General features: G+C 47.9%; 1 protein-coding gene across 4 annotated transcripts in view; it reads right to left on the bottom strand.

The window, feature by feature from the left end:
• LOC147098642 (PH and SEC7 domain-containing protein 1-like) overlaps positions 1 to 12704 on the bottom strand; it is a 303222-nt gene that overhangs the window by 35539 nt on the left and 254979 nt on the right. For all 4 annotated transcript variants that reach the window (XM_085970604.1, XM_085970603.1, XM_085970606.1 and 1 more), the window contains 2 exons: positions 2566 to 2756; positions 1221 to 1291 (listed from right to left, as the gene is read on the bottom strand). In XM_085970604.1, the coding sequence (XP_085826730.1) occupies positions 1221 to 1291; positions 2566 to 2756 (262 nt within the window). The remainder of the gene's footprint in view (positions 1 to 1220; positions 1292 to 2565; positions 2757 to 12704) is intronic.

The following is a 12704-nucleotide window of genomic DNA, read 5'->3' as shown; positions in this document are numbered from 1 at the left end:
ATGTTACTGGGCTAGTAATCCATGAGACCTGGACTAATAATCTGGCAGACGTGCGTTCAAATCCCACCACAGCAGCTGGGGAATTTAAATTCAGTTAATTTTTAAAAATCTGGTATAAAAAGCTAGTAAAAAACTACCGGATTGTCGTAAAAACCCATCTGGTTCACTAATGTCCTTTAGAAAAGAAAATCTGCCGTCCTTACCCGGTCTGGCCTATATGTGAATCCAGACCCACACCATATGGTTGAAACGTATAAAATTCTGACAGGGCTAGACAGACTGGATGCAGGGAGGATGTTTCCCCTGGCTGGGGGTCTAGAGCGAGGGGTCACAGTCTCAGGATACGGGGTAGGACATTTAGGACTGAGATGAGGAGAAATTTCTTCACTCAGTGGGTGCTGAACCTGTGGAATTCTCTACCACAGAAGGCTGTGGAGGCCAAGTCACTGAATATATTTAAGAAGGAGATAGATAGATTTCTAGACACAAAAGGCATCAAGGGGTATGGGGAGAGAGCGGGAATATGGTATTGAGATAGAGAATCAGCCATGATCATATTGAATGGCGGAGCAGGCTCGAAGGGCCGAATGGCCGACTCCTGCTCCTATGTTTCTATGACTCTTAACTGCCCTCTGAAATGGCCTAGCAAGCCATTCAATTGTATCAAACATCTACGAAAAATTATCAGAATAAAACTGGACGAACCTAACAGCACTGTGGGGGCATCTTCACCACACAGCCTGCAGCGATTGAAGAAGGCAGCTCACCATTAGGGATGGGCAATAAATGCTGGCCTTGCCAGTGACGCCCACATCCCGTGAACGAATAAATAAATAAATAAATAAAGGAAAGGAGTTCTAGGACTTTGACCCGGCGACGATGAAGGAAGGGTGATATATTTCCAAGTCAGGACGGTGTGTGACTTGGAGGTGGTGGTGCGCCTGCGCGCCTGCTGCCCTTGTCCTTCTAGGTGGTAGAGGTCGCGGGTTTGGGAGTTGCTGCAGTGCATCTTGTAGATGGTAGACACGGTGTACCATCACCCCTTGTGGGAAACTGTACCTCGACTCCGGCTGAGGGCTAGCAGATCACTTTTGGAAGGGACCAATGGGAAGGGGAGGAAATCTATATAAAGTAACCGGGTTTTCTGGTAAATTTCCTCCTCCTTCTACCAATGAAGCATTTCTCTGTTAAACCAAAATACCAGGGTGGAAAAATCAAACCTTTTGTAAGTAGAGGATCATTCCTTTTAACACGGCATAGAAGGTCTTCCAGCCTCTCCTGCCCCGGGGAGCTGTTGGAAAAAATTCAGACAGGTGACTTGTATTCTAGGCTGCTCGGCACAGAACCTTTAAGACATGAACCTTTAATGCCTGGAAACGGTTAGTCCTACGATCATTGGGCCAAATTCAGTTACAACTGAGAAACACTCAACTAAAGATAGATGACCCATTGACATGAATCTTGTCATTCATGTGGAAATGACTTATGAAATGATACTGGGCGGCCTGCTGGTGGCGCTGTCCAGGGAGAGTATAAATACTCGGGTACGGGCCCAGCTTGCTCAGGACATTCTTTAACAGGAACTAGTGAAGGACACAACTAGATCTCCATCCCCAAGTTGATTAAAGCCTTGTTTAATACTCAGACCAAGTACCTAGTAGTTTTCTTACGTCACCTATCATGTAGCTTTTTTCATTCTTTGAGTAATGTGCATCCCCCACACACTGTAGGAGTGCAGTCCATCTTAGTTCTGGGATAATCACATGCTCAGCATGCACACTGTTGCTCTGATATTACAGATAGGCATGGCTGGAAGGGTCCTCCTACTCCCCAGGACCTGCACCACTGTGCTAGCTCAAATTGACTTGATCAAAATCAAACTGGAAATAACTAACCGCCTAAACTACCACACCTACGGGGCCTGGATAGGTGGGATTGTGGTGTGTGGAAGATACAAGATCATCAAAGAATGAAGACAACCATACAGGAAATCTATTACCTTTCTTCAGTCCGCTTCCTCCACAAAGGAACGTTGCATTTCTCTAACACTTTTAATGTAGAAAAACATCCCCCAGGTGTTTCACCGAGGCATAAGAAGAAAAATGAATACTGAGCCAAAGAAGGAGTTATTAGGAAGGATGTCCAGAAGCTTGGTCGAAGTGGCTGGTTTTAAGGTCATAAAGGAGGGGGGGGTTTGGTGGAGAGGTTTAGGGAGGGGGATTCCAGAGAGTGGGACCTAGGCTGCTGAAGGCACGGCCACCAATGATGGAGCGAAGGAAGGGCGGGGGGGGGTGCACAAGAGACTAGAGTTAGAGGAATGGAGAGTTTTTGCACCTCTTGTTGCTCAATGGTAGCATAGGTAGAAATCATTGGTTGACAACCTGACCAATTTCTTGGAGCAAAATACTGCTCTTTTGATAAATGACTGGATTATCCTCAATGGCACGGCAGTGAACCACACGTTCCCGGAGCGCACCGAGATGCTGCACTACAGATAATCTTTCAGTGTCGATGGCGATATTCAAACAATGTACAGTTTGTGAATGTTGGGCCGAGGACACTCACTTTTCTTCCCATCGGAATCTGCATGCATTTTGCGCACCAGGAAACCATGTTTGTAGGTGGCCGCGTTGGGGTCCTGCATGATGTCCAAAAATGGATTGCTGCCACTGCTGATCCTTTTCATCGCCTTCAAGCTGGGGTCCGTTCTTTCATCTGCCAGCTCGGACAGTGACTTTCGCAGCTCTTCCTCATTACTGTCGAGAGAAAAGAAACTGATCTTTAGAACAATCACAGACCCTCTAATGGTGATAAGAGCCACCACGGCACAAGTGAATGGCTCCTAAACCCACGGGAATTCAATTACTGCTGTATTTGCTATTTTATCAGCATCTTTAACTGTCTCCGCACCAACTCCTGGCAGTGGACTGGGTTGGCCAGAAGTGAGGACCAGATGATCTTGGGTTTGAAGCCAATAGTGCCCTCTTAGCCTCCCCTCCTTAAAAGGCTGTTAAAGTGAGGACTCGACCTTCAAATTGCATCGACGAATGCCCATTTTGGTCTGAAAGTCTTTCTTTCGCTATCTTAATGGATTAGCGGCTTGGATAGAATAGCGGAGAAAGGAAATTCCAGACAAACGCATTACATTTTGAGAGACCCGTGTTGCTGGTTGGGCTTCACACACATCCAGTGTACATCAGATAATCACAAGGGACGTGTCCGCTATTTAACACATATTGGCCCGTATTTTCCGATCACAGGCCTCCCGCTTCCGCTGCTGGGCCTCTCCAAACTGCCGGTGCGCAGGGCCCACGTATCCCAAAGGCGCAGGTAGTTCGCAGCGTCCCTGGGATCACGTGGGCCATGGGGAGCCAATCAAGGAAGGGAATCTTCCTTCATACACTTGACAGGAAGACCTGTCAAATATATGAATGGAGATCACCCCCAAAACACAGTAAAACATTAAATAAAAAATTTTTTAAATCACATTTTTAAAATGACTTGAAATTACAATAAATTAAGTATTTTAAACAAAAATTTAACTTTTTGAAAAAAATAATTGAAGTTTTTTACGGGGCTAAAAATAAACATACCTTTAGTATTTTTAAATGATAAATCAGTGAAAAAAAATTTTTAAACTTTTTTCCAACTCTTATCCTGGTAAAAGCAGGCCTTACGCCTTTTACCAGGCAAAAGAATTGTAAGTGTTTTCTGCGGGCGGAGGGTCTACAAAAAGCAGAACTCCCCCCCCCCCCCCCCTCCAGCAGAGGCCCTTCTCCAGGGCAGCCGGAGGATCTGTCAAGAGGATTCTTGACAGATCAGAAATGCCGGTTTTCAGCGCTTGCGCTGTGCATGCCTGAAACCGGCATTTCCAATGTTCCTACGGGTGGGTACACAGCATGTACACACCCGTAGGGATCGGAATATCTGGCCCATTGAATTGAGTGGACAGATAATCGTGTGCATCTCTCTGGCTGCATGTGGGGCTTCTCCAGAAACACAGGGCCTCACAAAATGTCCCCTTTAAGTGTTTGTAGACTCGCGCCCAATGGTGTCATTTCAAGGCCTACGTGTTAGGATGCGGGGCGAAACAGGGACCGAGAAGTGTTTGCCAAGTTGTGGCAGCATCCCCTTCCCCCGGGTGTTCAGCAACGGAAACAGGGATCAATAGCACCCCCGGTGGAGATCAATCTCAGCAGGTAACCAGAGATCTCCCTCAAACACTGTCTCACTCTCAGTCATTCTGCTTGTCTTCCGCTGTCAACCTTCTCTGCTCTAAGGAGAACAACCCCAGCTTCTCCAGTCTATCCACGTAACTGAAGTCCCTCATCCCTGGAACCATTCTTGTAAATCTTTTCCGCACCCTCTCCAAGGCCTTCACATCCTTCCTAAAGTGCGGTGCCCAGAATTGGACACAATACTCCAGTTGAGGCCGAACCAGTGTTTTATAAAGGTTCGTCATAACTTCCTTACTTTGTACCCTGTGCCTCTATTTATGAAGCCCAGGATCCCATATGCTCTTTAACCGCTTTCTCAACCTGCCCTGCCACCTTCAACAATTTATACACACATACCCCCAGGTCTCTCTGTTCATGCGCCCCCTTTAGGATTGTACCCTTTAGTTTATATTGCCTCTCCTCGTTCTTCCTACCAAAATGTATCACTTCGCACATTCCTGGGTTAAACTTCATCTGCCGCGTGTCCGCCCATTTCACCGGCCTGTCTGTGTCTTCTTGAGGTCGATCACTCTCCTCCTCACTGTTCACTATACTTCCAAGTTTTGTGTCATCTGCAAATTTTCAAATTGTGCCCTGTACACCCACATCCAAATCATTAATATATATCAAGAAAAGCAGTGGTCCTTGTACCGACACCTGGGGAACACCACTGTATACCTTCCTCCAGTCCAAAAAACAAAATCTTTTATTGTCCCTCTCATTTTCTCTCTCACCCTTTCTCTTCTCGTCACCTCTGTATTTCTATTAGACAAACGACGGCCTATTAATGATTTTGAATGGGGGACTTTTTTAAAAATTCGTTCACGGGATGTGGGCATCGCTGGCAAGGCCAGCATTTATTGCCCATCCCTAATTGCCCTTGAGAAGGTGGTGGTGAGCTGCCTTCTTGAACCGCTGCAGTCCGTGTGGTGAAGGTGCTCCCACAGTGCTGTTAGGGAGGGAGTTCCAGGATTTTGACCCAGCGACGACGAAGGATCGGCCGATATACTTCCAAGTCAGGATGGTGTGTGACTTGGAGGGGAACTTGGAGGTGGTGGTGTTCCCATGTGCCTGCTGCCCTTGTCCTTCTAGGTGGAAGAGGTCACGGGTTTGGGAGGTGCTGCCGAAGAAGCCTTGGCGAGTTGCTGCAGTACATCTTGTAGATGGTACACACTGCAGCCACGGTGCGCCGGTGGTGGAGGGAGTGAATGTTTAAGGTGGTGGATGGGGTGCCAATCAAGCGGGCTGCTTTGTCCTGGATGGTGTCGAGCTTCTTGAGTGTTGTTGGAGCTGCACTCATCCAGGCAAGTGGAGAGTATTCCATCACACTCCTGACTTGTGCCTTGTAGATGGTGGAAAGGCTTTGGGGAGTCAGGAGGTGAGACACTCGCCGCAGAGTACCCAGCCTCTGACCTGCTCTTGTTGCCACAGTATTTCTGTGGCTGGTCCAGTTAGGTTTCTGGTCAGTCTGTACAAGTCAGACAATTGTGAAGCTGCTTTGACACTGAGGCCTAGGACTCAGGCATGTCCTTGCTGAATGGCACTGTGCTAACCCCCCACAATCACAACTTTATATTTAAAAAAAAGTTTGTTTTTTCTTGGAGTCAGACTTGGTGCCCTGTGGAGAACTGGCAGCTGCAATAAGCCTCACAGCAGATAATCACAGATATGGGAAAAGAATTCTCACACCGGGATTGACTGCAAAATCAATGCAATTAACAGTATGCTGCTAAAATAAGAAAATCTAATTGAAAAGATGTGCTTTTTGAACCTTTGAACGTACACATTTCTATTTCAGCAGTTAGTTGAAGCTTTTTTCAAGAAAGCCAACTGTTCCTAGCTCACGGCTGATTAACTTTCCAATTAACGGTTATATAAAAGTGCACACTTCCTCACATTTCGCTTTTGATAATTGTGTCACTTTTGCCCTCTATAATTAAAAACCTGAGGCTCGGATGGAGCGGACAGGTTCAGAGATCCATATTTAAAACAGAAGCCGTGATTCCTGAGGGAGCTAGCCTATTGACCCACCTTGGAAAGAATGCACCCATTAGGAATTGGGAGCCAGGAGCGCTGGGTGTCAGTTCCAGTACTGGTGAGAGCACAACTCAGGTACACACTCCGGTTAAAAGTTGTCTTAAGAACATAAGAAATAGGAGCAGGAGTTGGCCACACGGCCCCTCGAGCCTGCTCCGCCATTCAATAAGATCATCGACCTCAACTCCACTTTCCCGCCCGATCTCCATATCCCTCAATTCCCCTAGAGTCCAAAAATCTATCACAGAAGGCAGTTGAGGCCAATACATTAAATATATTCAAGAAGGAGTTGGATATATTTCTTAAGGCTAAAGGGATCAAGGGATATGGGGAGAAAGCAGGGAAAGGATACTGAACTTGGATGATCAGCCATGATCGCATTGAATGGCGGAGCAGGCTCGAGGGGCCGAATGGCCTACTCCTGCTCCTATCTTCTATGTTTCTATGTTTCTATCTATCTTCTGACTCAGAGGCAAGAGTTTGAACCAGTTATAGCAGTGGAGCAACTCAGGATTGGCCCAATGGGCATCTGTTGAGGTGGTTTATAGGAGAACCATTGAAACAAGTCAGTTCATGGGCTGCACTCTGGGAGTTAGTTAGCACGCTCTGAAACTTCAACCACTTTTGTTTATCAAACAACAACGTGTATTTAATGTAGTAAAACGTCCCAAGGTGCTTGAGAGCACGAATCACAGGAAAATCTGATTAAATTCCAAAACAACTAGGGTAAAAAACATGAACTAAACAAGCTACACTGTATGCATATCTCCCTCCGCCTCCCACACACTGCAATGGAGACTCCAGGGTATTCCCAGTGTTAGGTGAATTGCTAATTATAAAAATCACAATCTGTGCCTTCCATCTGCCAGAGGTTATGAGTCTTTACTTAATGCCCAATACACGGTCTACTGACTACAGCGAGACTCATCTGCTTCGGGAATTATGTCAAAGAGTTGTTTAACTGCACCATCAGAGGAGGCTTGACCTGAAACGCTGACTCTGTTTCTCGTTCCACAGAGGCCGCCTGACCTGCTGAGTATTTCCAGCATTTTCTGTTTTCATTTCAGATTTCCAGCACCGGCGGTATTTTGCTTTTGTTTTTACTCGAATGGCACCAGGAACTTCAGTTACGCGGAGAGACTGGAGAAGCTGCGATTGTTCTCCTCAGAGCGGAGAAGGTTAAGGGGCGATTTAATAGGGATGTTCAAAATTCTGAAGGGTTTTGATAAGGTAGATAGGGAGGAACTGTTTCCACTGGCGGGAGGGTCGGTGACCAGAGGGCTCAGATTGAAGTTAATTGGCAAAAGAACCAGAGGGGGGATGAGGAGAATTTTTTTTTGCGCAGCGAGTTGTTGTGATCTGGAATGTGCTGCCTGAAAGGGCGGTGGAAGCAGATTCAGTAGTAACCTTCTAAAGTTAATTGGATAAATACTTGAAGGGGAGAAAATTTGCAGGGCTCTGGGAGAAAGAGCTGGGGGGAGTGGGACTAATTGGAGAGCTTTTTCAAAGAGCCGGCACAGGCACGATGGGCCGAATGGCCTCCCGCTGTGCTGCATCGTTCCATGAAGCATACTTTCCCATGTTAGTACAGAACACAATCTGAAATGCCATCAATACCTGCTCCAGGAGCCGAGGGCAACATAATCAGTTGAATAATTTATTGATGAATAAGCAGTCGTACTGATGACAAAGGGTTTCGGCAATACTTCTTACTCGGCAATAAATTATTTTTCTGCATTAATATTCTCCACTCAGCAACTGCTAATCACAGTTCACAGCTTGCAGCTCCCAGTCACCTTGGCAACACAGGCTTCAGAATGTCCGAGCAGGCCAGGCTCTCGGACGCTGGTGACTTATTAAAACTCCGGGGGGGTGGGGGGGAAATTCGGTTGATTTGCGCCTCCCGTTAGCGCCCTAAGAGGCACAAAGCAACTAGCGCCCTGGCGGGGCACCGCTACTGACGTAAGAAAACTACTAGGCACTTGGTCTAAGCGTTAATCAAAGCTTTAATCAACTGTTTTACAACATGGAGATCTAGTTGTGTCCTTCACTAGTTCCTGTTAAGAATGTCCTGCACAAGCTGGGCCCGTGCCCGAGTATTTATACTCTCCCTGGACAGCGCCACCCGTAGGCCACTCAGTATTATTTCATAAGTCTTTCTGTCATGAGTGACTGATTCATGTCAGCTACTACCTCCCATGAAAGTCAGTGGACGGTTAGCGGCGGGGATAACCTTTAGCGGCCCGCAGCGCTGCGCCTCCGGCAATGATATCATCACTGTGTGCAGCGCCCCGGCCGCGATCTTTGGTGGTGCCCCCCGACTTACCGCCGGACGCTATGTCCGACAGGGTCAAGGGGGCCTACCTGCGGCCGGGGCGGCGCAAATTAAAGGGGAGGTGCCGGGCGGCCAGTTTTGTTGCTAGCCGCCTGCCAGCACCTGCCCCAGTTGCCGTTGCCGTCCCCGGCCTCCTGTGAAGCCACCCCCACGGGGTGCCGGCTGCGCTCCGTGAGCCCGGCACTTCTCTTGAGTGCTGGGCTCTTTTACCAGCACTGCAATCCCTGGTGGCCCAGCTGGGCCCCGGATCGCGCTGTGCTAGGCCCCTCCCCTTTAATAAGGGGAGGAGAGCCTGCAGTACCGCGGTGCTATGTGCCGCAGAGCGTGGCGCTGTTGTACGTAGCGCCGCGATATTCACTCACAGCGCCCCAAGAGGGAGACGGGGCGCTTCCAGTGAATTTCGGGCGCGGGGGTGCTACTTTTAACGCCCCGATTAAGTTAGCGCCCCAAAGGGGGCGCGACCACATTTGCCCCCAGAGGTTAAAACTATAGAACAGAGCTGTGAAAAGGAATGAGCTAAGTACGCGTGATACTGCTGCAGCTGATGATGAGTGAACGGCTGAACTAAGGTGGGAAGGTTTTACGATGTAGAGAACAATAAGACAGCTGGGAGTCTGCTCCAAGGGTACAGGAGACACAAAGGCAAACCCCGAGTGGGTTATGAAAGTCGCCTGAGCCTTAAAGAGCTTTTATTTTTTACTATTCTTTGACAATTGAGGGAAGCTAGTGCTGGGAAATGGACCACTTAGCCAGTGACATCATCCAGCACCAACAGGTCAGGTACGGTAAAAGGTAGATGCAAAAGAAAGATCTTGCATTTATATAGTGCCTTTCACGACCTCAGGATGTCCCAAAGCGCTTTACAGCCAATGAAGCACTTTTTTTGAAGTGTAGTCACTGTTGTAATGTTGGAAACACAGCAGTCAAATTGCACACAGTAAGATCCTGCAAACAACAATGTGATAATGACCAGGTTCTCTGTGTTAAGTGATGACAGTTGAGATATAAATATTAGCCAGGACACCGGGAGAAACTCCCCTGCCCTTCTTTGAATAGTGCCGTGGGATCTTCTATGTGCACCTGAGAGAGCAGACATCTCATCCAAAGGACAGCGCAGCACTCCCCTAGTGCTGCACTGGAGTGTCAGTCTGGATTGCGTGCTAAGGTTTGATGGAGTGGGACTTGATACCCACAACCTTCTGACTTAGAGGCAAGAAGTGTTACCCACTAAGCCACGGCTGACACTAAATCATCTGACACAATGCAGAAGCTCAGGCTAGATTACATGCTCAGAGTCACAGGGGGCGCGTTGGGGGCGGGACTGCTGCTTGTCGGGTTTCAGTCCCCCCTCCATCGACTTGTGGCCAACCCACGCTATTTTCCCTTTGATTGACATTGTTAAACCCGCCCGGTGGGCTTAGCAGGCCAATTAAGGGGAAGCCGGTTACAGAGAACGTCAGCGTATGACGTTTCATCTGTCAAAGATTTTTGACAGATGAATTGTCATCGTTTGACAGCTCTGTGAAGGCAGTTAAGTGGCTGTGATCCCCTTTCGTGAGACGGGATCCGATGCGGGTCGGCTACCCGCCTCCTGGGAAGATGACACGGAGGCGGGTTGGGGGGGGGGGATGGGTACCCGACCCCAGATTCTGCCATTTTCCTGGCAGTCCCGCCTCCAAACCCGCCTCCCCAGTGCTGGCAAGATCGCACCCATAGAGTGGGGCTTGGACCCAGAACCTTCTGGCTCAAGAGGCAAGGGTACAAACAACTGAGCTAAATGGACATTCCAGGGATTAGTGTGTAGAGCGCGTCAGTGGTCCAACATCACAACACTCAGCTGGCAGTGGCGTTTATGGGAAAGAAATCTACACACTCCTGTGGGCGTCGCTGGCCAGGCCCAGCGTTTATTGCCCATCCCTAGTTGCCCTCGAGAAGGTGGTGGTGAGCCGCCTTCTTGAACCGCTGCAGTCCTCGTGGTGAAGGTCCTCCCACAGTGCTGTTAGGTACTGTAACATAGTGGTTATGTTGCTGGACTAGTGATCCAGAGGTCTGGACTAATGATCCGGGGACGACAAGTTCAAATCCCACCACGGCAGCTGGGGAATTTAAATTCAGTTAATTAAATAAATCTGGAATAAAAAGCTAGTGTCAGTAATGGTGACCATGAAACTACCGGATTGTCATAAAAACCCATCTGGTTCACTAATGTCCTTCAGGAAAGGAAATCTGCCGCCCTTACCTGGTCTGGCCTATATGTGACTCCAGACCCACAGCAATGTGGTTGCCTCTGAAATGGCTGAGCAAGATACTCAGTTGTACCAAACTGCTACGACAAAGTCACCACACGGATTGCAGCAGTTCAAAAATGCTGGCCTTGCCAGCGACACTCACATCCCACGTGAATGAATAATAAAAAAAGACAGATGGATCACTGATCCACAGAATGTGAATCTACTGTTGGGATAAGGAGGCTGGTTTTAGCAGTATAAATGTAAAGAGCCAGTCCTGTGTGTTCGCTATCTATGGGGCTCAGGATAAGAAGTGTTTCTGCCGATAATCCAGATGTTTTTTATGGGTGAGAAGCGGCGAGATATCACTCGCCTGAAGCGGGAGAAAAGTTGCGCACCAACATTAAAAGTATCTTATGTCACTGTGATTGGTTGGTCTTCAGAAAATCTCACCATTTCAAACAGTTTCACTTTGATGATCTTGACTGGCAATTATCAGCAGCAACTGGGGCATCAAGAACATTGGTCAGGAGGAGACTGACATCTGCTGAAACAACTAACGGTTTAAATGGCCCAGTTTGAAGGTGAATCATAGTTTGGGCGTTGATGAGACAGAATTGACCCGTGAGGTCATCACATGAAACCCACATGGGTGCCAATTACATGGTGAAATGTGACCGAGAATCAGAAATGAATCAGAATGAAGCCGCTATCTTTCATCAAAAAACCAAAGCTAGGATCAGCCTTGAGGGTTCCTACAACAGTCTAGTTGCTCTCCTGTGGCACTGCTTATGGGTAGTTGAGGTCTGGGGCACAGTTGCGATGTTTAGCTGCGAAGATGGAGCTGTGTTTAACATGGCCTGCCCCTTTACGCCAAATACACCCTGTGGGAAAGTGGTCTAAATAGGATTCTCCTGAGGCTAATTGCTAAAGGAAGTATCTACACGTCAGGGTGCTACAGTACTTATAAAACCTTGGCTCCTGACTTTGGGGAGAGTACTCCAGGGCAGACAAAGCAGCAGCAAATGACTGGCTTTCTTTTTATTTTGTGCTTTTGACACTGTGCACTGCAACATCTTGGCCTTCATAGCGAGAGGATTCGAGTACAGGAGCAAGGATGTCTTGCTGCAGTTGTACAGGGCCTTGGTGAGACCACACCTTGAGTATTGTGAGTAGTTTTGGTCACCTTATCTGAGGAAGGATGTTCTTGCCATGGAGGGAGTGCAGCAAAGATTCATCAGACTGATACCTGGGATGGCAGGAATGACGTATGAGGAGAGATTGGGTCCATTGGGCTTATATTCGCTGGAGTTTAGAAGAATGAGAGGGGATCTCATTGAAACTTATAAAATTCTAACAGGACTAGACAGACTAGATGTAGGAAGGATGTTCCCGATGGCGGGGGAGTCTAGAACCAGGGGTCACAGTCTAAGGATAAGGGATAAGCCATTTAGAACTGAGATGAGGAGGAATTTCTTCACCCAGAGAGTGGTGAACCTGTGGAATTCTCTACCACAGAAGGCAGTAGAGGCCAATACATTAAATATATTCTAGAAGGAGTTAGATATATTTCTTAAGGCTAAAGGGATCAAGGGATATGGGGAGAAGGCAGGGACAGGGTACTGAATTTGGATGATCAGCCATGATCTCATTGAATGGCGGAGCGGGCTCGAGGGGCCGAATGGCCTACTCCTGCTCCTATCTTCTATGTTTCTATCTGACAGAGCTGCACCAGACACGAGAGGGGATTGTTCCCTGTTTGGTGCTGTGTCCAGAGTCAGATCGAATAACAAATTGTGAACACAACTCTCAGAGGCAGCTCATTGGCAAGATTGCTAGTTGACGGTTTCCAACCCCCCTCCGCACCCCCCTGCCACCCCCGGCAAA

The sequence above is a fragment of the Somniosus microcephalus genome, chromosome 29 (assembly GCF_052327205.1).
Source record: "Somniosus microcephalus isolate GS21.2 chromosome 29, FLI_Smic_1.0, whole genome shotgun sequence".
Taxonomy (NCBI): Eukaryota; Metazoa; Chordata; class Chondrichthyes; order Squaliformes; family Somniosidae; genus Somniosus; species Somniosus microcephalus.
The sequence above is the reverse complement of the archived record's forward strand: the minus strand, read 5'-3'. Positions and strand labels throughout refer to the sequence as shown.